The sequence below is a fragment of the Chiloscyllium plagiosum genome, unplaced genomic scaffold (assembly GCF_037043375.1).
Source record: "Chiloscyllium plagiosum isolate Xiang-an unplaced genomic scaffold, Cpla_swu_hap1 HiC_scaffold_12, whole genome shotgun sequence".
NCBI lineage: Eukaryota > Metazoa > Chordata > Chondrichthyes > Orectolobiformes > Hemiscylliidae > Chiloscyllium > Chiloscyllium plagiosum.
The window spans coordinates 72,139,471-72,162,449 of record NW_028270150.1 but is presented as its reverse complement, the minus strand read 5'-3'; the positions used below and the strand labels follow the sequence as shown (position 1 = coordinate 72,162,449).

Here is a 22,979-nt window from a genome sequence, read left to right as displayed (position 1 = left end):
CCTCACTCTCACCTCACCTCACCTCATTCACACCTCACCTCACTCTCACCTCACTCTCTCCTCATTCACCTCACCCTCACCTCACCTCACCCTCACCTCACCTCACCCTCACCTCACCCTACTCTCACCTCACTCTCACCTCACTCTCACCTCACTCTCACCTCACTCTCACCTCACTCTCACTCTCACCTCACTCTCACCTCACTCTCACCTCACTCTCACCTCACCTCACTCTCACTCTCACCTCACTCTGACCTCACCCTCACCTCACCCTCACCTCACCCTCACCTCACTCTCACCTCACTCTCACCTCACTCTCACCTCACTCTCACCTCACCTCATCTTACTCTCAACTCACCTCACTCTCACCTCACTCTCACCTCACTCTCACCTCACTCTCACCTCACTCTCACCTCACTCTCACCTCACTCTCACCTCACTCTCACCTCACCTCACTCTCACCTCACTCTCACCTCACTCTCACCTCACCTCACTCTCACCTCACTCTCACCTCACTCTCACCTCACCTCACTCTCACTCTCACCTCACTCTGACCTCACTCTCACCTCACCTCACTCTCACCTCACCTCACTCTCACCCTCACCTCACTCTCACCTCACCTCACTCTCACCTCACCTCACTCTCACCTCACCTCACCTCATTCACACCTCACCTCACTCTCACCTCACTCTCGCCTCACTCTCACCTCACTCTCACCTCACTCTCACCTCACCTCATCTTACTCTCAACTCCCCTCACTCTTACCTCACTCTCACCTCACCTCACTCTTACCTCACTCTTACCTCACTCTTACCTCACTCTCACCTCACTCTCACCTCACCTCACTCTCACCTCACCTCACTCTCACCTCACCTCACTCTCACCCTCACCTCATTCTCACCTCACCTCACTCTCACCTCACTCTCACCTCACTCTCACCTCACCTCACTCTTACCTCACTCTTACCTCACTCTTACCTCACTCTCACCTCACTCTCACCTCACTCTCACCTCACCTCACTCTCACCTCACCTCACCTCATTCACACCTCACCTCACTCTCATCTCACTCTCATCTCACTCTCATCTCACTCTCATCTCACTCTCATCTCACTCTCACCTCACTCTCACCTCACTCTCACCTCACTCTGACCTCACTCTGACCTCACCCTCACCTCACCCTCACCTCACCCTCACCTCACCCTCACCTCACCCTCACCTCACTCTCACCTCACTCTCACCTCACCTCATCTTAATCTCAACTCACCTCACTCTCACCTCACCTCACTCTTACCTCACTCTCACCTCACTCTCACCTCACCTCATTCTCACCTCACCTCACTCTCACCTCACCTCACCCTCACCTCACCTCACCCTCACCTCACTCTCACCTTACCTCACTCTCACCTCACTCTCACCTCACTCTCACCTCACTCTCACCTCACTCTCACCTCACTCTCACCTTACCTCACTCTCGCCTCACTCTCGCCTCACTCTCGCCTCACTCTCGCCTCACTCTCGCCTCACTCTCGCCTCACTCTCGCCTCATCTCACTCTCACCTCACTCTCACCTCACTCTCGCCTCATCTCACTCTCACCTCACCAGGTTGATGGCCAACCCAAACACACACCTGCAGCTTGCCCATTGTATGCTAATTGCACTAAGCCTTGGAAAAGGACCCATTTCAGCATTCATGAACTCACACTCACTTGGCTGCCAATCCTAACACTGGAGAGAAATTTGACCATGTTATTTTCAAAAATCCTTCGAAGCCTGGATTCAAATTTATGAACACTTTATGAGACTTATTATTCCCTTATGTGAATAAGGTTAAAAGAATTGGAGTGTGAAAATTGGAGTAAGAAATTCTAGAAAATCTTCCATATTGTTATACCCACGCAAGGAACAAAAAGCATTGCAAGCAACACGGCCCGTGCACGAATCTGTTTTGAATTGTATTAACATTCTAAATGCACAAATCTAATTGAATATTATGCTCTGTGAGAAACAACAATCTATTAAACATCAGAGGAGCATTATGTAGCAGAATTTGATACCAAATCACACAAGGTCTTATTGGGACACATGACCAAAATTCCTGTCAAACGTATAGTTTCGATAAAGCCTCTAAAAGGTGAAAAGAGAAGTAATGAAAGTGGAGTGGTTTTGGGAGTTAAAAGCAAGACCACCAATGGTTTTGAAGCAATTATAAATGAGGATGATTAATTGTCAGAATTGAATAAGCTTAGATATCATGGTGGGTTGTGAGGCTGAAGAGATAATAGAAATAGTGAGGAAAAAGGAAATGGTAGGATTCAAAAGCAAGGATAAGATTTTTAAAATCCTGGTATTGCGCAACCTGGATTTAATTTAGGTTAGCAAGCACAGGACTGATGGTGATTAGAACTTTTGCAAGTAAAGCCACAGTTTTGGATGACTTGAAGAGTAGGATGTGGAAGGCCAGCCAGGAGAATGTTGGACAAGTCAAATCTCAAGATAAGAATGACATGGATAAGGGTTCCTGCAACAGATGTGATGTAGCAAAGGCAGTATCAGGCAGTATTATGGAAATGAAAATAGGCCTCTTAAGATCGCATGATACATGGTCAGAAGCTAATTTCTGAATCAATTATGACATCCAAGTTGTGTACAGACTGTTCCAGCATCAGAAAGTTGCCAGGGAGAAGGACAGAGTCAATAGCAGAGAAATGCATATTGTGGAATGGACCAAACATAATGGCTTCGATCTTCCTGCTATTTAATGATTTCAATGTATATATGTTAGATCATATTGAGCAAATATTGAAGTGAAATTATACATTAAGAATGCTTGTTGTATTGCCAGTTTGCGTAATGCGGAGTTATAATAGAATGCTACTGAATCAGAGTTTTATTGAGATTAAAATGTGGCATTATAGATTTTCAGGAAGCAGAAAATGCAACTGGTCACATACAGCATTAGACTGTGGAACTCGGAATGAAATCTTTCACTAGTAAGTTCTTGTGACCTCTTAAGTTTAAGTGCAATTTAATGTAGATTTGTTGAGCAGGTTGCATATTCTGTCTCGGTTGAAACCAAATTGGATTCTACACAGCAATTAAACGTCAATATGTTGTTAACGTTCAAAAAGCAATTGGATCTCGGAGCAATCAGGCCTTTACGGCAATGCTATTTTCTGTATTGGTTTGAGAGGAACAGTTGTTACTTAGCTGTGTTTGTTTCTGAAGGTTGCTAAGGCAATTCAAAACATTGCTGAAAAAAGGTTTGCTATGCTGTTTTTTCAGTTGCTGCATTGTGCAAATAAAGTTAATCTGTAAATCTTTATACATTGGTTAAGTTTGAATGTAGCATTCGTATTCCAGATTCAAATGAGACAGTCTAAGAGAAACAAGGACAGTTTTGTCATGGGAACAGTCTTAAACTGGAAAATTGGTTATTTGGACTGCTTAAACTTTTAGTTTGTCCTTTAGTTTAAAACAAAATATAAATATGAAAGAGGTGCTGGGCACTGAACATATCTATTTTGAATAGGACCTTGTTTTCTAGTGTTAATTATAAAAAATGGAACCTTGTTGCCATTAGTAGCAGCATTGCCTCACAGTTGCTATTCATCAATCTCATGGGCTTGATGAAAAGACAAAAGTTTAGAAAGTAAAAGCCTTGTATCCAAAAGATCTCAGTTTGGGCAGCTTTACAAGAAGCTACGCAATGTTCTTTTTTGAGAGGTGAAAGCTAGCATGATTTCCACCCCTTCAATCTTTTCGCCTCTTAAAATTACAAAACTTTCAAAGCAGTGTCGCATTTTACTATGGTTATATTGTTTGACAGATCTTAGGCCGCTATGACTATGGTAGCGTTTCGCATTGTCGGTATTGGCATTTCTTCATTTTGTAGAATAAATTCCAGCTGGCCGGTACGTGGCAACCTTTTACGTTTCACAATAAATTCTGAAGTGAAATTCTAGTTCTTGATGTCATTTTCTGGTCACCGAATATGAATGATTTCGAGATATTTGATATCAGAGTAGATTGTTATAAACAAGGTAGCTGGCCTGAACAGGCAGAGCTGAGTTGTTCAGCTTGCTTCTACAAGTAAACAGTGCTGCTCGTTTCAGGGTCAAGTTACATTTTGTGAGGAATTGCTGACCGTGGAGGTTACAGGGAAGGCCTTCTATTTAGATTAATTTTGGCACCTCTGAAAGCAGCAATATCATTCAGTTCATTTTATAGTCTTGGAATGTAAAATAAAAGCATCAATAATCAGGCAATTTCTTTTAAGTGTTTAACAGGACATTTACGTTTATTCCAAGTGTAATATCTCATTTGAGTAACATGCTGGAAATCAAGCCCAACTATTCTCAGAGTCCGAACAAAATATAACATTTTTTAAAATTAATGAAGAATTCCCCCAATTTACTTGTCTTTTAGACTCAGGTTGACAGAAAGTACAAAGCGGGTTTCTGTACTTAACAAGAATACTTATTTATTACAAATAAACAGATTTTAACTGCAGATAAACAATTATGAACTATCAACATGTACCTCTACTCATGAAAATCACAACCCACTTATAAACTCCACCCTTTACACATGCACACAAACACACACAGAGACACAAACAAATCATGGCTGTTCTGGGTGGGGGGAAAGATTAGGAAGGCAGTTCAATGGTCTCAGTCTGCACTGTCTGATGAGATAATCCTTTTGATAATCTGAATTCTGATATCAGTTTTCCTTTTCCAGCTGTTTTTCCCTTGTTTTCAGGAGGCAATAGGTGATAGATCTTTCACTTGTTAAAGGTCTTTGACTTACTAGTTAAAAGCCACATCTTATAGCAACTGATGAGGGAAAATAAACTGGCTTGAGATGCTTTTATTACAGAGGTAAATAGCTCCTTTCCTTTCAGAGGTTTGATGGCTTCTGCCTCTATCTTCATATCCCAAGCTGTTGAGCCAATCAGCTGAGCTATGGGAGCCAATCACATAGTTGTTGGTAGGCAGAAGGCCTTTATCCTTGTAAACTGGTCACTAGTCCAGACACCAATCACCGTGGGTGGCACGATGGCACAGTGGTTAGCACTGCTTCTTCACAGCGCCAGAGACCCGGATTCAATTCCCGCCTCAGGCGACTCTCTGTGTGAAGTTTGCACATTCTCCCCCTGTCTGCGTGGATTTTCTCTGGGTGCTCCGGTTTCCTCCCACAATCCAAAAATGTGCAGGTTAGGTGAATTGGCGAGGCTAAATTGCCCGTAGTGTTAGGTGAAAGGGTAAATGTAGGGGAATGGGTCTGAGTGATTTGTGCTTCGGCGGATTGGTGTGGACTTGTTGGGCAGAAGGGCCTGTTTCCACACTGTAAGTAATCAATCAGCTACTTGTTGCTGGCCAAAGCTCTATTCATGCATTGTCTCCTGGCTGTAGCTCTAGCTATTTTGCAAAAGAAATTTCCACGTTTTCTTGAACAGGCAGGAGCATAATCGGCACTTACAACGAATGTCAGGTAACTTGTTTATAATGTGTGCAGCATTCCATTTCAATTCTTTGTCTTTAAATCAGTAATTTTCCCATTTCAGACCATGTTCAAAAAATAAAGTCTTCACAAAAATAAAACTTACATAGTAAAGAAATGGTAAGTTTAAATGTAATTTGAAGTATGTTATAATGAATGCAGTACTATTGAGCTTCACAACTCTTGCAATATTTAAGTATATTTATTTAGCCAATTATCAACTTAACCTCATCTGAACCGAAATGAAGTTGCAAGTGCAGACCATTTTAAAAGCAATTACACAATGGTCACACCATACAGGAGAAAGAAATTTGGACAGTGATGCAGGGCTCAAAAGCTTGCTTGAAAACAAATTCCCAGTTGTATTTTGATCTACTCTCTGTGTGAGGCCTCCTGTTTGGCAATACTGCCATGCTATGCTCCTGAAGAAGAGCAAGATGCAATCATTAAGTCTCAAGTACTCTTTTACAGAAACTCACTATGAACAGGCAAATTATAATATTCTCCTATCAATTTGACAGCATGCAGCTTTCAGAGTAGGCAGGAAGCACTATATCACCACACCGATGTCATTTAAAAGTAATTTAAATGCACCAACCTGGTCAGGCTGTGGTTGCATCTGAGTTCGAAATTGCATGTCAAATGCAAAGGAAGTGGAGGGTCTATGTTAAAGGTTGCTACTTCAACTTCCTCTGCTTATTGCCTCAAGAACTTGCATATGCAGCATATTTGGTCTGTTCAACTTTTTGTGGGTTCAGCTCATAACAGTAAGCCTTCACAACAGCTGATGCCAAATTGCACGCACATCACTCATGATGAATTTATATCTTTTTCTGAAATTAATTTAAACTGCAAACATACGTTTTAGTAAACCATCAATCTAAAAACAATGCACTTAATCTGAGAACAGATTACCGATTAAGTGACAGTGTTAAAATAATCAATGAACTACATAATTTTTTTTAACCACTGAGATGTACTAGGTTGCACTTATATCATTTATTAAATGCTTCACAAATGTGGGCAACACAGTCTATTTTAGTTTACTTCTAGCCATTAACAGGAAGTTATTGTTTTAAAAAGATGTTAATGCTGAAAAGGAATGAATTGAGTTTCTTCCAGGCTTGAACAGGGATGTACAAGCTCTCTGCGAGCAGCTTTAAATAGTTAACTGAAGCTTGTTTCTCTGCTTTGGCAGAGCTGACTCATTGTTTTATAAAAAGTTCAAATGTAGCACAAGGCTTCATCAGTGCTGTTTTTCTGTACAGAGTGCTGCTCGAGTGCACGGAGTTGAATAAAAGAGGGGAGTTATATGAGAATGAGAGCTATAAATTAAACTTTTAAAAATGCATAGTGTAAACAATAATAATGGCTGGACACGGGATGTATTGCAGAAGTTCCAGGGTTCTGCAACAATCCATTGCAAACACATCTGTCTTAAGTGTCAGCATCTTGAGTTTTAGACCAGAATTTTTAAGTTGGAGGCCAAGCTGCGTTCATTGCAACACATCAGGAACTGGGAAGGTTACCAGGGCATATCATTGTATACCCCTTCACATTGCTTCAGTTAGCATCATCTGCTCAGGTGCTAATATTGGGAAAATTGAGGGCTGTCTCAGTATCTGAACTGCACTGGAGCCAGTGTACTAATGAGTTCTATAACTAGGGAAATAGAGAGAGCTTTAAGCCAAATAGAGGGAGGAAGGAATCATGTTGGCAAAGATTGCGAATATGAAACGGAAATGTTAAGACAATAGATACGGTGACAATAAAAGGGTTTGGCAGAAGGCGATAGTGATTTAAAATTTCAGAATGAGAAAGCAGACAGAGCCAAAGTTAAAAAAAAAAGAATTAAAGGGTCTGAATCTAAATGCCCTTAGTATTAGCAATGAATCAGATGAAGTGTCATTTCAAATAGACATTTATCTATATGACATGCTAGCTGTTGCAGAGACATGGTTACAAGGAAATCAAAGCTAAGATCTGAATATTCAAGTGTGTGCCACATTCAGGAAGGGCAAGAAGCTGGGAAAAGCTGGTGATTTTAGATTGAAAGTCCACGATGTAAAATCAATTTGGATTGAACTAAGAAACATTAAGGGCTGAACATTGTGGTGGGAATTGTTAAAAGCCCACCAAACAAAGGCAATTTAAATCACAGTATAAATCAGGATACAAGAGGTGCATGTAACAACGGTGATACAGTCATCATAGAATTTTCAATCTACATAGATATTAAGTAATCCTAAATAGTGTTAATGTTACAGAATACAAATTCTTGAAATGTATACAAAATGGTTTTCTAGAGCAGTACCAACTAGTAAATGCACAATATTGGATCTAGTATCGTGCATTGAGGAGGAGATAATTAATAATCTTGTTGTAAAAGAGTCTTTAGAAAAGTTTAAGTATAATATGATAGCATTTTACATTATTTGAAAGTAATGTAGTTCAGTCAGAAACTAGTAACTTATATCTAAACAAAGGAAAGTATGAAGTTATGAGGAGCAAATGGTCTACAATAAGTTGGGAAGCTATATTAATAAGTGTGGTGGTAGATGGTAATGGCTCTTTATTAAGGAACTAATACATAGTTTACAAGAAAAGCATATTTCATTTATACATAGAAACTAACAAAGTAAATGTTCTAACTGTGACAGAAAATGTATGTCATAGATTACATTAAAGAAAAAGCAATATAAGCTTGACAAAAAATGGTAGTTCGAAGGTTTGGGAATATATTAAAGTTCTTTAAATAAAAAGATTAAGAAGGGAAAAGTACAACATTAAAATAAACTGATGAGATACATAAAATTAACTATAAGAGCTTCCAAAGTTGTGTAAAAAGGAAAGGATGAAGAAAAGCACATGTAGATCTGTTACAGAGTCAGAACAATTTCTAATGAAAAATAAGTAAATGGCAGAGAAACCAAACAAATGCTTTGTGTCTGTCTTCACAAAAGAAGTTACTAAAACCTCTCAGAAGTTATGGAGAAATGAGGGATAAGTGTAAATGATAAACTGCAAGATATTAATATTAGTAAAAAAGTAGAACACGACCAAAAAAATTGGGATTCAGTGGAAACAAATCCCTGAATCTGATCTGTTGAAAGATGAGTCTGTAGAGATTGCACATACATTAGTGGTCATCTTTCAAAATTCTGTGTGCTGTGATGGTCTCAGCAGGTTAAGGAGAATGTGTACTTAGGTTTACAGAAGGCTTTGAGAAAAGCCGCACACAAGAGATTAGTGAACAAAATTGGAGCCCCTTGGTTTAGGGGGAATATACTCGCATGGATTGAGAACTTGTTATTAGACAGAATGCTGAGAGTTGGAATAAATTGGTCATTTTCAGGTTGGCAGGTTGTAATTAGAGTGGTACCACAAGGATCAGTGCTTGGGCCCCAGTTATTCACAATCTGTCTCAATGATTTGGATGTGGGTTAAATTATAATATTTCCAAGTTTGCAGATGACACAAAACTATGCATGATTTTGATTTGGAAGGAGGATACAAAGAGACGACAAGGAGTTGAAGAGGCTCAGTGAGTGGGCAAACATTCGGAAGATGGAATACAATGCAGAAAAATATAATGTTATCGACATTAAATGGAAAACAGAAATCCAGCATACTTATTAAAGGCTGAGGTTGGAGGTGTTGAACTTCTAAAAGGACTTGTGTTCCCTGGTTATGAGTCACTGAAAGTTAACATAGAGGTGCAGCAAATAATCAGGAAGGTAAATGACATCCTAGCACTCAATACTGGAGGGTTTGACTCTTATAATAATTATCTCAGAGCCTTGGCAAGACTACACTTGGAGCACTTATAATGTGCAGTTTTGCCTGCTTGCCAAATATACTTTCCACAGAAGGAATAGAACAAAAGGTCATCAAACTAATTCCTGGGATGGAAGGATTATCCTTTGTGGAATGATTAAATATGGATCTACATTGTCTGGACTTTAGAAGTATGAGAGGTTATCTAATTTAAACATACGAGACTTTTATAGGGATCAGGAGAGCACATGTTTTCCCTGGCTGGGGGTTCGAGAACCAGTGGTTACAATCTCAAAATAAGGGGTAGATAATTCAGGACTGAGATAAAGGAGGACTTCTCCACTCAGACTGTGGCTCAGTCATGGAGTATGCTTAAGATCAAGGTTGATAAATTTCAACAAAACAAAAACAAGTTTGGAGGGATATGGGCCGGGTGCTGGCAGGTGGGACTAGATTGGGTTGGGATATCTGGTCGGCGTGGACGGGTTGGACCGAAGGGTCTGTTTCCATGCTGTACATCTCTATGACTCTATGAATCTAAGAAGAGATGATTTTGACACAGGAGAATAGCCATGATCTATTTAAATAGCAGAATAGTCTCAAAGGGCTGAATGGCCTATTTCTGTTTCTACTCTTCCATTCTTTAACTGAGGAAAAATATAGAAGTCAAGGCAAGCCAAATAAAGTGACCAATGATAAATCATAGTCTGTTAAAATATGACTTTAGTAAAGGTTCACATTTTTTAAACATATTTATTCATTCCAATTGACTTCTCTAATGAACAACTTTGTAACAGATAAGTCTTTAGTAGACTAATCTCCAATTAAGGTAAGTATGAACAGTAAAGGCAATCAGCAGATAAGTCTGAGGATTAAGTCAACCTACAAGTTTGGGCATTTTGCCAGAATCGAGCTTTTAGATCCAAAGCTTAGTGCAGTGATAAATTCACCGAAAATAGTAGAAAAAAATAGGAACCATAGATAAAGAGGTTTTAAAGTATAATTACTTCTTGTGATCTGGAAACTGGTTTATAGCTCCACTGTTTATTAGAAGTGACATTATCCTCTGTGTACAGCAGGTATGCATTATGTGACAGATGTATTTACATCTGAGATTCTATTTCAGTTTTGCTTTTATCCATGAGTCAGGTGGTCATAAGTTCTAACCTTACTTGAGGACTTGAAAAAATTAACCACAGCTAACTACAATTCAATACTGTCAGAAGTGGTTGAAAAAAAAATATCTTTCCTCCTGTTACAGTGCATCTAAGAGATTCCACAGCTTTCTTTGAAATTTAAAAGATGTTGGCCAACATGTGTTCTCCAATATCAGATAGAATATATGTCAAGTGATTGTGCATCTGAGCTGTGTGACATCTTGTTGCAGTAAATTGACTGCTGTAATATGAATTGGAGCAGATGGGTATGTGCTTTGCTGATGGGATTATGCTAACTTCCAGAAATTAAATGATCAGTAGATTTCAGCTCCTTGCTGAAGATTAATATAGGGTTAACATAACAACAGAAACTGCACTGAAAATGATAATTTGTTTATAATGAATGACTTAGGGACATTCGAAGATATTCAAAGTTCTTTCTTTGTACTGGAAACGTTAAATATGTAAAATATTTTGATTTGAGGCAGATCAGAATGGATTAAAATTTTATTGTCAAAATGTATAATTATAGGCCATGTGTTTCAGCCTAATCTTGCTACAGTCAGACTTTCAGATTCCCTTTGCTGTGTTTCAGTCAGAGTTATTAACGCACATTGAAGCTTATTTTTAACAAGTGCTTGCAGACAAGTACACAGGTCAGCTCATTTCCTGAATGCTGTAATCAACAAATTCCAGATAATTGTAAATCAGAGCCAATTTTCAGCTTTTACAAATATTGATGAGAGAATTTGTAAATGTAATTTCTGAAGCTCAAGCCATGTATACAAAAAAATTAACACCAAACGATGGGAATAGAAAGTGTTTAGGTAAATGGCAAATCATTTATACATCAGAAGTTTTAATTGGCTATTGTTTACTTGTTCCTGTATTGTAATGTAGAAATATGGAACAAAAATTAAACATTCAGATTCTTGATCTATGTGTCACTCATTTTTATAAAAGCTTCAATTGCATTTGAGAACGTTTGATGTATATATCTCAAAGTGATTATCTAAGAAACATTTTTCAATCTCAGTCTTCCAGATTTACTTCTGAATGACATGAATTTAAAGTTATAATCTTTTTTGTTCTGGCTTGCCACCACCCTCCCACCTAATTGGAAATGGATTCTCTGTACTGACCATATTAATCCTCTTTTTTTTAAAACATCTTTATAGATTATATAATAAAAAGCATTGGAAACATTCATCAATTTTCTTAGCCTGTTATAATGCTATTACAGCGTTAGTCATAACCTTAATTTGGATTGCTATTTTTGCTTTATGTTTAGGTTCCTAGTTTCACTTCCATGTTTTCTCTGAGACTCGGTTTTATTTTTAGTGTTTCCAATTATCTTTTAAAATAGTGAAATAGATTTTACCATGGAAATTTCCCTCTGTTATAAATGTTACAGAGGAAGAAGAGGGTATATGGGCCACACTCAAAAAAAAAAACATTGTATCCGACTAAATCCTCATTCAGATTCCCGAACACAAGTATTAGGGTTAAAAGGTAAGTCAGGCTCCGCCTAGAAAACTTTAGACTAACTGCCAAAATTTCCTGTATTATCCAACGAGATATATAACTGTTGTTAAGGACCAGAGAATGCTCACTATACCTCACAAAGTGACCACAGTAATTAATCTTCTTGCCTTTGGATCACTCTAAGAGGCAACATTGAATTCTGCCAGGTTAGCTAACATATTTGTACAAAAATATTTGCTCAATTTACTGAAATAACTTAAATTTGTTTTCCAAGACAGATTAGATCCCTAGGTAGTAGATCAACACAAATGAGTGAGTGAACCATTAATCACATGACTAGGTTACTGTGAATGCTCTGACAAACAGATTGTGTAAAATAAAAATGAACTCATTCCCCTAATAACCATATAATATCCAACTATAGGCATAGATGGCTGCATGTCGATACCCAGAATATAGAGAATTACCTTGATTAATTTCATTTACTGGCTGTCTGTATCTCTGCAGAAGCAAGCGCATTGACTTGCTTATTGGAAATGAGGATTACCCAGAGCTGCTGTGACAGCTAACAGCATTAAAAATGATCACTGTAGTGATTGCTCACATTTGCACTCAAGTCAAAATTAAATAGACAACAACACACTGAAGGAATATTTGATAAATCCATTGTTCCCTCTTAGCTAATTTTTAGAATCAGCTCTACTTTCCCACGCACTGTCCATATCCCCTGATTTCCTTTGAGCCAAAAAGTCTGTCTTTTACAGCTCAGATGTTCCACAACATTCGAGATACATAATTCCAAATATTCACATCTCTCTGTGTGAAGAAATGTCTCCTTGTCTCAAGCCTTATTCTGATGTTGCTTCCATGTTCCAGACTTGTCAGCTAGGGGAAATAATGCCTCAGTACCTAGCCTGTTAGAATGTTGTATGCTTAACTAGATCACCTCTCATTTTTCTCAATGTCAGAAAAAAAAAACCCAATTGAATTAGCCTCTCATCATAACATCAACCTCTCATCTCTACAGCCATTTTAATGACCATTGTTACAATGCTTGTAAATCCCTTTCCAGTGCATATAAAAATGGAGGCCAATACTATGCATAGTATTCCAAATATAGTCTCACTAAAGCCCTGCGGAATTCTTGTCCTCTAATAGCCTTGTGATAAATTCAACTTATTATTTGCCTTCTTAATTCCTTGCTCTATCTATATGCTAACTTTGTGTTCCGTGTATGATTACACATAAGCCTTCTGAACCTCAACATTTAAAAATTATATACCTTCTAAAAAAATTCTGTTTTTCGATTCTTATTACCTAAGTGAATGACCTCTTATTTTTCTACATTATACTCCATTTGCCGTCTTGTTCTCCAATCGCTTAATTTACCTACATCCTCTTGATTCACTTTCTGTCCTTTATCACCTCCACCTCATTATAACCACTGCAAACTTATTCATATTACATTCTGTCTTTTCATCTAAATTAGTAATATAGTTGGTAAAAGCAGAGAAGACAACATTGATCCTTGCAGCACTTCACTCGTTATAACATGTTGCTTGAAACTTCCTTGTTTATCACTATTACATGCATACTATTCACTAAATTATTCCATAACCTTGATCATATATATCCCCCAACTCAACAATCCCATGTATTAAACTTTTATATGAGACTTTATCAAAAATCTTTTCTAAATTCAAATATACAAGATTCGCTGGTTCCTTTTAATCAACCTGACCAATTGTATCCACGAAAATATCTAAAATGATTGTTGACACAGTTTTCCTTTCATAAAATTGTGCTTTATCTGATCATGCTGGGATTTTCTAAGTGCCTTGTTAGTTTCCTTAATGATAGATTCTAATATTTTACTGCTAACTGCAGAGAGACTAACTGACCTGTAGTTCCCTGTCTACCTTCTTCGTCCAGTGTGTAAGTGATGGCCAACTCCAGGAGAAGGTTTCAGACTTAACCATGATATGGCCAATGTTACAGCTTCCTCTTTAGCAATAGTAGAAACCACACAACATCAAGCTGCTGTGGACGTTCTAATGGAGTCATGCAAACTCAGTTTTTTGCCATCATGACAGTGGTGTTAAGAAAAGACACTGACTGCAACGTGAATGTAAGAACTAATCAGTGTCAGATGGTGGCTAATTCTAGTGTGCACAGCTTTAACATTCACTCCTAATATCGGCAATATGAACCAACGCAGAATGGCATCCAGCACAAAAGCACCAAAGTGTGTACTCCCTGTGTCCATTTCATTTTGGATGCAAAACAGCAACATGTAGATCAGTTTGTCTGGGTGCAGAAATAACAGCCTGTCATTCTGAACTCATGAAGGCAGAGATGAAAAGCTTACCTTAATGCTGCAGGTTGTTGAGATCATGTTCTGAATGCTTAATAGCCAGAAGTTAATATCTTCCTAGATTTCAGTCAGTCATTTCATTTTCCAATTCCAACAACATCCTCCAGGTTTCTTGTGCGATGTGCATCACCCTAGTACAGAGTGAGCACTTTCTATTGATACGGCAAATGTAAATTTCTTTTCATCTTTTTCCCTATCTCTGAATTTGTTAAAAGAAAAAATATCTGAAAATGCTTTCATTCCTCAGTAGTCTAAGTATCCAAGTAAATATACAGCATAAGAAATAGGAACAGGAGTAGATGAGATGGCCTGTTGAACCTTGTCTACTATTCAGTGCAAACAAGGATTGTCTTCAGCTTCAACTTCTTTTTCCCACCTGCTCACCAAATCCATTGATTCTCGCGAGGCCAAAAATCTGCCTATCACAGCCTTAAAAATATTCAACAATGGATTATCTACAATCCTCAAGAGTAGAGAATTCAAAGGTTCACAACTTTTCAAAGAAAAGTATCCTCATCTCCGTTCTAAATGAATGGCCCCTTAACCTGAGATTGCACCGTAATTTTCTAGATTCCTTGGGGAGGCGAACAACCTCTCAGCGTCTATCCTGTCAGACCCTTCAAAATGTTTCAGTGAGGTTTTACAAGCCGTGAGAATGTAAACAAAATTTCTTCGGCCTCTCATCATAGGACAGCTCCTTCATCCCAGGGATCAAACTAGTGAACCTTTGCACTATTGCCCACAATGCAAATGTAGCCTTCCTTAAATAAAGAGACCAATTTCATTTGAAGTATTACCCAAATCCTGTATAATTGGCACAAGGCTTGCTCCTTCTTGACCTCCAACATTTCTTGCAATATGCTTTTTGAATTGTGTCTTGTTATATTATGCGAACTTTGTGTTCCTTTTGGGAGTATATCAATGTCCTATGGGAAGATACTTGAACATGATCATGTTGAGCATTAATATTTTCATGTTTCAGGACTTATTCTGTTTTTCTACCCTTACAATCAAACTGATACATTCATATTTCCCCACATTATACTCCATTTGCCAGTTTATTGCTCAATCACTTAATCTGTCTATATCATTTTACAGCCTCCTTGTACAATCCTCATGGTTTCCACTTCCATCAAGTTTTGTATTGTCAGACAATTTGTACATCAAAGTCATTAATATAGATTGTAAATAAATGAGGCCTGACACTAATTCTTGGGAGATTTACCAATCCTATGTCCATGCTAATATTTTGTGTCAACTCAATGAGCCCTTATCGTAGATGCAAATGTTTTTGTTAATTTGGGGATGTTGGCCTTGGTGGCTGGGCAAACATTTATTGCCCATTCTTAATTGCCCTTGAGAAGATAGTGATGAGCTGCCTTTGTTTTAAACTGCAGCAGTGAATTTGGTGTTGGTACACTCAATGCCATTAGGAAGGGGGGTTTCAGGATCTTTACCCACCAGTAGGGAAGGAATAGTAAAATGTTTCAAAGTCAAAATGGTGAGTGTTTTGTCGAGGTACTTGCAGGTGGTGGTGGTGTTCCCACGTATCTGTTGCTCTTATCCTTCTAGATGGTAGTGATCTTGAATTTAGAAGTTGTTGCCTAACAGCCTTGGTGAGTTTCTGCAGCGCATCTTGCAGATTGTACAGACTGTTGCGACTGAGTGTCAGTGGTGGAGCAAGTGGATGTTTGTGGATCTGATGCCAATCAAGCACCACATTTTGCTTTGTCCTGGATGGTGTTCAGCTTCATTAATGTTGTTGTAGCTAATGCGGAGTAATTCATCATACCTTTAGCTTGTGCCTTATAGATGATGGGCAAGCTATGGGGAACTTTTTTTCATTTGTTCAAGGAATATGGGTGTTGCTGGGCCATGGTAGGCCAGCATTTATTGGCTGCTCCTAATTGCTCAGAAGGCAGTTAAATCATAGAATCACACAGGATAGAAAAGGCCCTTCAGCCCATCATGTCTACACCCTCCAAAATATAGTACTACCTATGCCAGTTCCACTTTGCCATACTTGGCAAGGGTTAAAATCTTCAAGTGCTCATCCAAGTACTTTTTAAAATTTGTGAGGTTTCCCACTTAAACCACCTTCCCAGGCAGAAAATTTCAGCTCCCTCATAACCTCTGGGTGAAAATATTTTCCTCTAAACCTCTCCCCTTTCACTTTGAAATTATGTTTCGTTTTTATGCACCCATCAACTGAGGAGTATGGCAACTTTCTATTTACCATGTCCATGCTTATACATCTCTATCAGGCTCCCCACACCACCCCGCAAACCAAAACAAACATTCACTGCTCCAAAGAAAGCAAATCAAGCTTTTCCAGCCTCTATTCATAGCTGAAATGCCCCATTCTGTGCAACATCCCAGTGAATCCCCTTTGCGCCCCCCCCTGTGATTTCACATCCTTCCTTCAGTGTCATGACTACAGCCACACGCTGTAATCTAGCTGCGACAAAACCAAAGTTCTAATCAGTTCCAATATGATCTCCATAGAACATTAATAGCGCAGTACAGGCTCTTCGGCCCTCGATGTTGCGCCGACCTGTCATACCAATTTGAAGCCTATCTAACTACACTATTCCATGTATGTCCATATGCTTGTCCAATGACGACTTAAATGTACTTAAAGTTGGCGAATCTACAACAGTTGCAGGCAAAGCATTCTATACCGTTACTATTCTCTGAGTAAAGAAACTACCTCTGACATCTGTCCTATATCTATCACCCCTCAATTTAAAGCTATGCCCCTTCGTGCTCACCATCACCACACTTGGAAATAGGCTCTCCCTGTCCACTCTATCTAACCCTCTGATTATCTTATATGGCTCGAATAAGTTACCTGTCAACCTTCTTCTCTCCAATGAAAACAGCCTCAAGTCCCTCAGCCTTTCCTCGTAAGACCTTCCCTCCAATACCAGGCAACATCCTAATAAATCTCCTCTGCACCCTTTCCAAAGCTTTCACATCCTTCTTATAATGCGGTAACCAGAACTATACACAATACTCCAACTGCGGCTGCACCAGAGTTTTGTACAGCTGTAGCATAACCTCATGGTTCCGGAACTCGATCCCTCTATTAATAAAAGCTAAAACATTGAATGTCTTCTTAACAACCCTGTCAACCTGGGTGGCAACTTTCAAGGATCTGTGTACCTGGACACCGAGATCTCTCTGTTCATCTACACTACTGAGAATCTTACCATTAGCCCAGCACTTTGCATTCCGGTTACTCCGACCAAAGTGAATCACCTCACACATGTCTGCATTAAACTCCATTTGCCACCTCTCAGTCCAGCTCTGCAGCTTATCTATGTATCTCTGTAACCTACAACATTCTTTGTCACTATCCACAACTCCACCGACCTTAGTGTCGTCTGCAAATTTACTAACCCACCCTTCTACGCCCTCATCCAGGTCGTTTATAAAAATGACGAACAGCAGTGGACCCAACAGCCTTGCGTTACACCACTGGTAACTTGACTCCAGGATGAACATTTCCCATCAACCGCCACCCTCTGTCTTCTTTCAGCAAGCCAATTACTGATCCAAACTGCTATATCTCCCAAAATTCCATTCTTCCACATTTTGTACAATAGCCTACTGCGGGGAACCTTATCGAATGCCTTGCTGAAATCCATAAACACCACATCAACAGGTTTGCTCTCATCTACCTGTTTGGTCACCTTCTCAAAGAACTCAACAAGGTTTGTGAGGCACGACCCACCCTTCACAAAACCATGCTGACTATCCCTAATCAAATTATTCTTTTCTAGATGATTATAAATCCTATCTCTTATAACCTTTCCCAACACTTTACCAACAACTGAAGTAAGGCTCACTGGTCTATAATTACCAGGGTTGTCTCTACTCTCCTTCTTGAACAGGTGAACCACATTTGCTATCCTCCAGTCTTCTGGCACTATTCCTGTAGACAATGATGATTTAAAGATCAATGCCAAAGGCTCGGCAATCTCCTCCCTGGCTTCCCAGAGGATCCTCGGATAAATCCCATCCGGCCCATATTGTTATAATCTGTGATACAATTGGTAAATGAAAGTATCCCATGTGCATCCTTAATGTCCCTATTAATCTGTCCTGCTCCCTTCAGGGATTTGTGGACAAACTCCCCAAGATCCCTATGTTCTTCTGAGCTTCCTGGTGTCTTGCCATTCATTGTTCCTTGGTGAAAAATGTGTCGCCTCGCATCTAACAGGATTAAATTCAATTTGGGAGAAAGTGAGGACTGCAGATGCTGGAGCTCAGAGACTCCTGCTCCTCGGATGCTGCCTGACCTGCTCTGCTTTTCCAGCACTACACTCTTAAATTCAATCTGCCATTGTTCTGCCCAATTTACCAATTATTTATGTCCTCCTGTAACCTAATACATTTGTCCTCAATAAGAGTCACATTGCTGTGACTCTACAGTAAAATGTCAGCCAGACCAGGTAAAGTTGCAGATTCCTTCCAGAATTGACAGTGATAATACAGGCATTATTAGGCAAGCTATGTTTTTAATTTAAAGTTTTTATTGTATTCGGATGCCACCATCTGCCAGGCTGAAATTTGAATCATGTCCCCAAACCTCGGGTCCTGGAATAAAAATCCAGTGACATTTCTATCACATACAGCCTCTCCCTGAGCCAGAAGGTGCATACTGGCTGCAGGATTCCTAGCTTCTGACCTACTCTTGTAACCACAGTATTTATGTCTAGTCCAGTTCAGTTTGTAGTCAATGGTAGCACCCAGGTTGTTGATGGGTTTTGTGTCTCAGGTAGTCAAATGCATTTTAAAATCCAAGTATACTACAACTATTGAGTCTCCCTTTATCTATCCTATTAGTTACATTCTCAAAGTACTCTTGTAAATGTTTTAAGCATGATTTCCTTTTCATGTTGTTTTTACTTTATAATGCATTGTTAAAACTTCATTAATAATAAACTTATACATTTTTCTGAATGACTGCCCTTTGGTACATTATTTTCTCTCTGCTCTCCTTTCCTGATCAGCAGTATTACATTTGCTAACTTGTGACCCCTGGGACAGGTATAGAATATCGTGAATTTTGGAAAATCATACCAGTACACCACTAATCTCTGCAGCCACCTCTTTCAGAACTCTAAGATGTCAGCTATTGGATCTGAGGAAATTGTTGGATTTGAGTTCCTTACGTTTGTCCAATACTTTTTCTATGTTGATGGTAGTGACCTTCAATTTGTCACTTTATCAGTCCATGGCTTACTCTCTGTTCCTCATACATAATTTGTGTTTTCTGTTGTATTGACAGACACAAATAAGTGTCTAAGTTACATGGGCTATGCCAAGATTTGTGGCAGAATTGGACAAGGCATTTGGTGAGGCTGACCTTGACATGAGCAGCATCCCACTCCACCAATTGAATACTTTTCACAAGCGATGTGGCAAGATTCTCAGTCAGCAGCAGTGAGTCACCAATGACGTGGAATTATTGCTTGCCTCATTAATATGTAGCTTCCTATCTTATTAAACAACCTCAATGTATGGAACCTAAGATGAAAATCAGAGTAGGTTCCTGCCGGATGCAGCTCGGTGCTTGTTTTAAAGGGCCATTTTGTTGGGAAGCAGGCTGCATCTCAAGGAGATTGGCATCTGAAATCTGGCAGCTTCTAATAACCCTTACGGAACATCACTGGTCCACTTATGTAACACTTCTGCAATGCAATGATGCACATCAGACTTGCACTGGCAATTATCATGCTAATACTACTTCAAAGATACTCTGCGTTCAGTACCTGCGCTCAGCTCATGGACTGGACCAGGCTGCATCTCCAGGCTCTTTGTTTGCTCTTATATTGTCCACTCATTCAGAGCCTATCTGGATGCTGTCGGTATTCCAGTATTGCCTTGCCTTGCTTTATCTTCTGCACTGGGCCCCCTCAGCCAGAGATATGAGATTCATGTTGCTTCTACCTTGCCTTGCCATTTAGTGCAGACAGAAAGAACGGAAGCTTGTCAGAGTTGTCAGCAGGCCTCAAGGAGGGAGAATAACCTTCAATCAGGACTCCTGACTCTATGTCAATATCATCCACTGATTTCAGTCCAGAGGCTTGAAAGCAGTCAGTCAGCTACTTGGGGTAGTCACAGTGAGGATGCTGTCAGCATACAGATTGAGGAGGTGAATGTCAGGCAGCCCCACCGTCTGAGTGTTTGCCAGCTGTCTGTCTGCAAAGCTGGATCATAAGTTAGCCCTGTCTGCTATGTCAGAAACTGTGCTAGGTAGCTCTGGACTGACAGTGATTGTCTGAGTACACGATGGCCTGTAAAAATGGTGCAGGTGCAAGGCTGGTGATGAGTTTTGGGATATTAACAGAGTGGGGAGTTGTTCTCAGAACTGTTCCTGATAAGATTTAGGAGTATTTGTATTTCCAGTATTCCCTGTCCTTTAGGCAGATATCTAGCATCTGTGGTATTTTGATTATGTATCTTTGTTGAACATGTGAATTTGTTTTTCTTGTAGTGACTCTTAGTACATATTTATTTCCATACATCCTAATCTAATTACCTGAACAGATATGAGTGACTTTCCTCTTTCTGACCAGTGTATTAACTATGCTTAGATTAAAATTCCTACTGTGTACGGAAGTAGCTTGCTGTCAAACTTAATATGGAAGTATGTCATTCTTAAACTTAATATTCTTGGTAGAACTTGCATCAATTTCCCACCCGGCAATATGTTAATGAGCTGACCCAGGAATTTTGGACTCAATGAGCAAAAGATCATCCTGCCCTCTTTGTGACTTAATTGGATCATTAGAATTTCACAGCGTTGAATTTTATATGTATAGTATTGCACTGCATCTAGCATAAAAATAATTTTGCACGATCTCTTATCATTTATAGACCATGGATATGCAATGGATGTATGAGATCAATGGTTTGGATCCCCAGTACACTCCTCCTAATGTTCAGCATGGCAAAATTGTCCACAAAGGCTTCAAGCAGACTGTTGCAGTCCAGCAACGTAACTTCATCAAAGAAAACCTCAAGGTGATAACAACTGCAGTGTCCTCTCCTCTAAAAGGCGCTCCCCTCGTTCACTATAAATAAAACAATTAAAGCAAAGTAAATATGAAATAAAATGTTACCTTTCATTTTCTGAAGAATGTAGATTATTTTGTCTGTCTAAACAAAAGCCCATCATTCATAACTGACTTTCTACATGGAAGAACATATTTTTATTAACACAGTAATCTTGTGTATGCTACATTATTATATCTATCACATTGTATTTTTCCAATAAATCTTATCAATGTAACCATTATCAATTGAAAATATTTTGCTTTTACAGTCCTCTGTATGTGCCCACTTTTATTTTATATAAATCAAACCTAATCAACCTAATCATCTGTCTGATTTGTATGATTTTCTGAAAATGCCTACGCTTTCCTGTCAGCAAAATCAATCTGTCTTGGCAATACTTTTTTTAATCAATACCCATCTTCTGATTAAAAGATCTAAGGAAATAATTATTGTCAACCTGTTAGAGATGGCAGGACAACTATCTGCAAAGTTTTTCTTCATTCTCCAATGTTGAAAAAAAGGTGAACTGAAACATAGGATACATGCTTAAATCACAGAGTGATACAGCACTATTATTAGAACTTACACAAAACACTGAACTAAAATAAAAATGAAGTGCTGCAGATGTGAAATAACTGGAACATGCCAAAGAAACGCAGCTGTGTGGCAGCATCTATGGAGAGAGAATTAGCGATAACATTTTGAATCCTTTTGGAACATGCACATAATTAAAAGCAGTTTTAATGTTGTCATACTTTGAATCTGATCTCACAATAATTGGCATATTTACGACATGAAGTATACATTTATCCAAAAGAAAATAACATTACATACAATTGTATGGAAAATGCATTACAGAAATTTAATTTAACTAGTTCTTGCTGCCAGTATGATTTACATGAGTCTTCACCTATCCTTCCACATCTAATTCTATCAGCAAAACCCCATATTGTTCTTCCTTGTGCACTTGACCAACTAGCCCTTAAATACTTATCTCACTATCCTTTCCACAAACTACTCAGGAACAAAGGAGAGGAGGAGAAAAATAAATGGTTGCCCAGGAAGTCCATTAAATATGGCAGCAATATTTCTTTGCATCAATGTCAATTATCAAGCAGCAAATGTTCTAGTGGTTGAAAACTACTGCCACGTAGGATGCAGCACAAATGTCAGAAATGTTTCCCATTGGAATAAAGAATATTTTTTCCTATAATGGCTAAAGATACCACAGCACAGAATTGCCATTGCAATCAACAGCTTCCAAGTTAAAATATTATTTTGTATTGAGCAAGAAACAGGAATGCGAGAAACAAGGTTCAAATGCATAAATGATCTTTGATATGCTCCTAAGATTGTACCATACATTGTAGTAACCCCATTGCATTGCTATTTAAAAAGGCATTTGCTTTCCAACAGAGAGAAAAGCAGGCGATGACACATATGAGGTTGATAATTAACCAAAGGAAGGGGGAGAGGCAGCATTATGATTTTAACCTGATTCTGGATACTGAGAGTAGCAAACGAGATTTCATGATAACTTTGCTGATGCTTAAATCACACATTGTTGTATTCACATTTCTTCTCAATGAAGATCTTCTCCTTACTAAGGCAAAT

At 38.9% G+C, this 22,979-nt stretch overlaps 1 protein-coding gene across 1 annotated transcript in view; it reads left to right on the top strand.

Moving 5' to 3' along the window:
• LOC122555067 (cilia and flagella-associated protein 47-like) overlaps positions 1 to 21,680 on the top strand; it is a 497,478-nt gene extending 475,798 nt beyond the window's left edge. Inside the window, 2 exon segments of the mRNA XM_043700727.2 lie at positions 21,186 to 21,380; positions 21,382 to 21,680. Coding sequence (XP_043556662.2) covers positions 21,186 to 21,380; positions 21,382 to 21,411 — 225 coding nt within the window. The 3' untranslated portion in view covers positions 21,412 to 21,680.
• Positions 21,681 to 22,979: the final 1,299 nt, after the last annotated feature.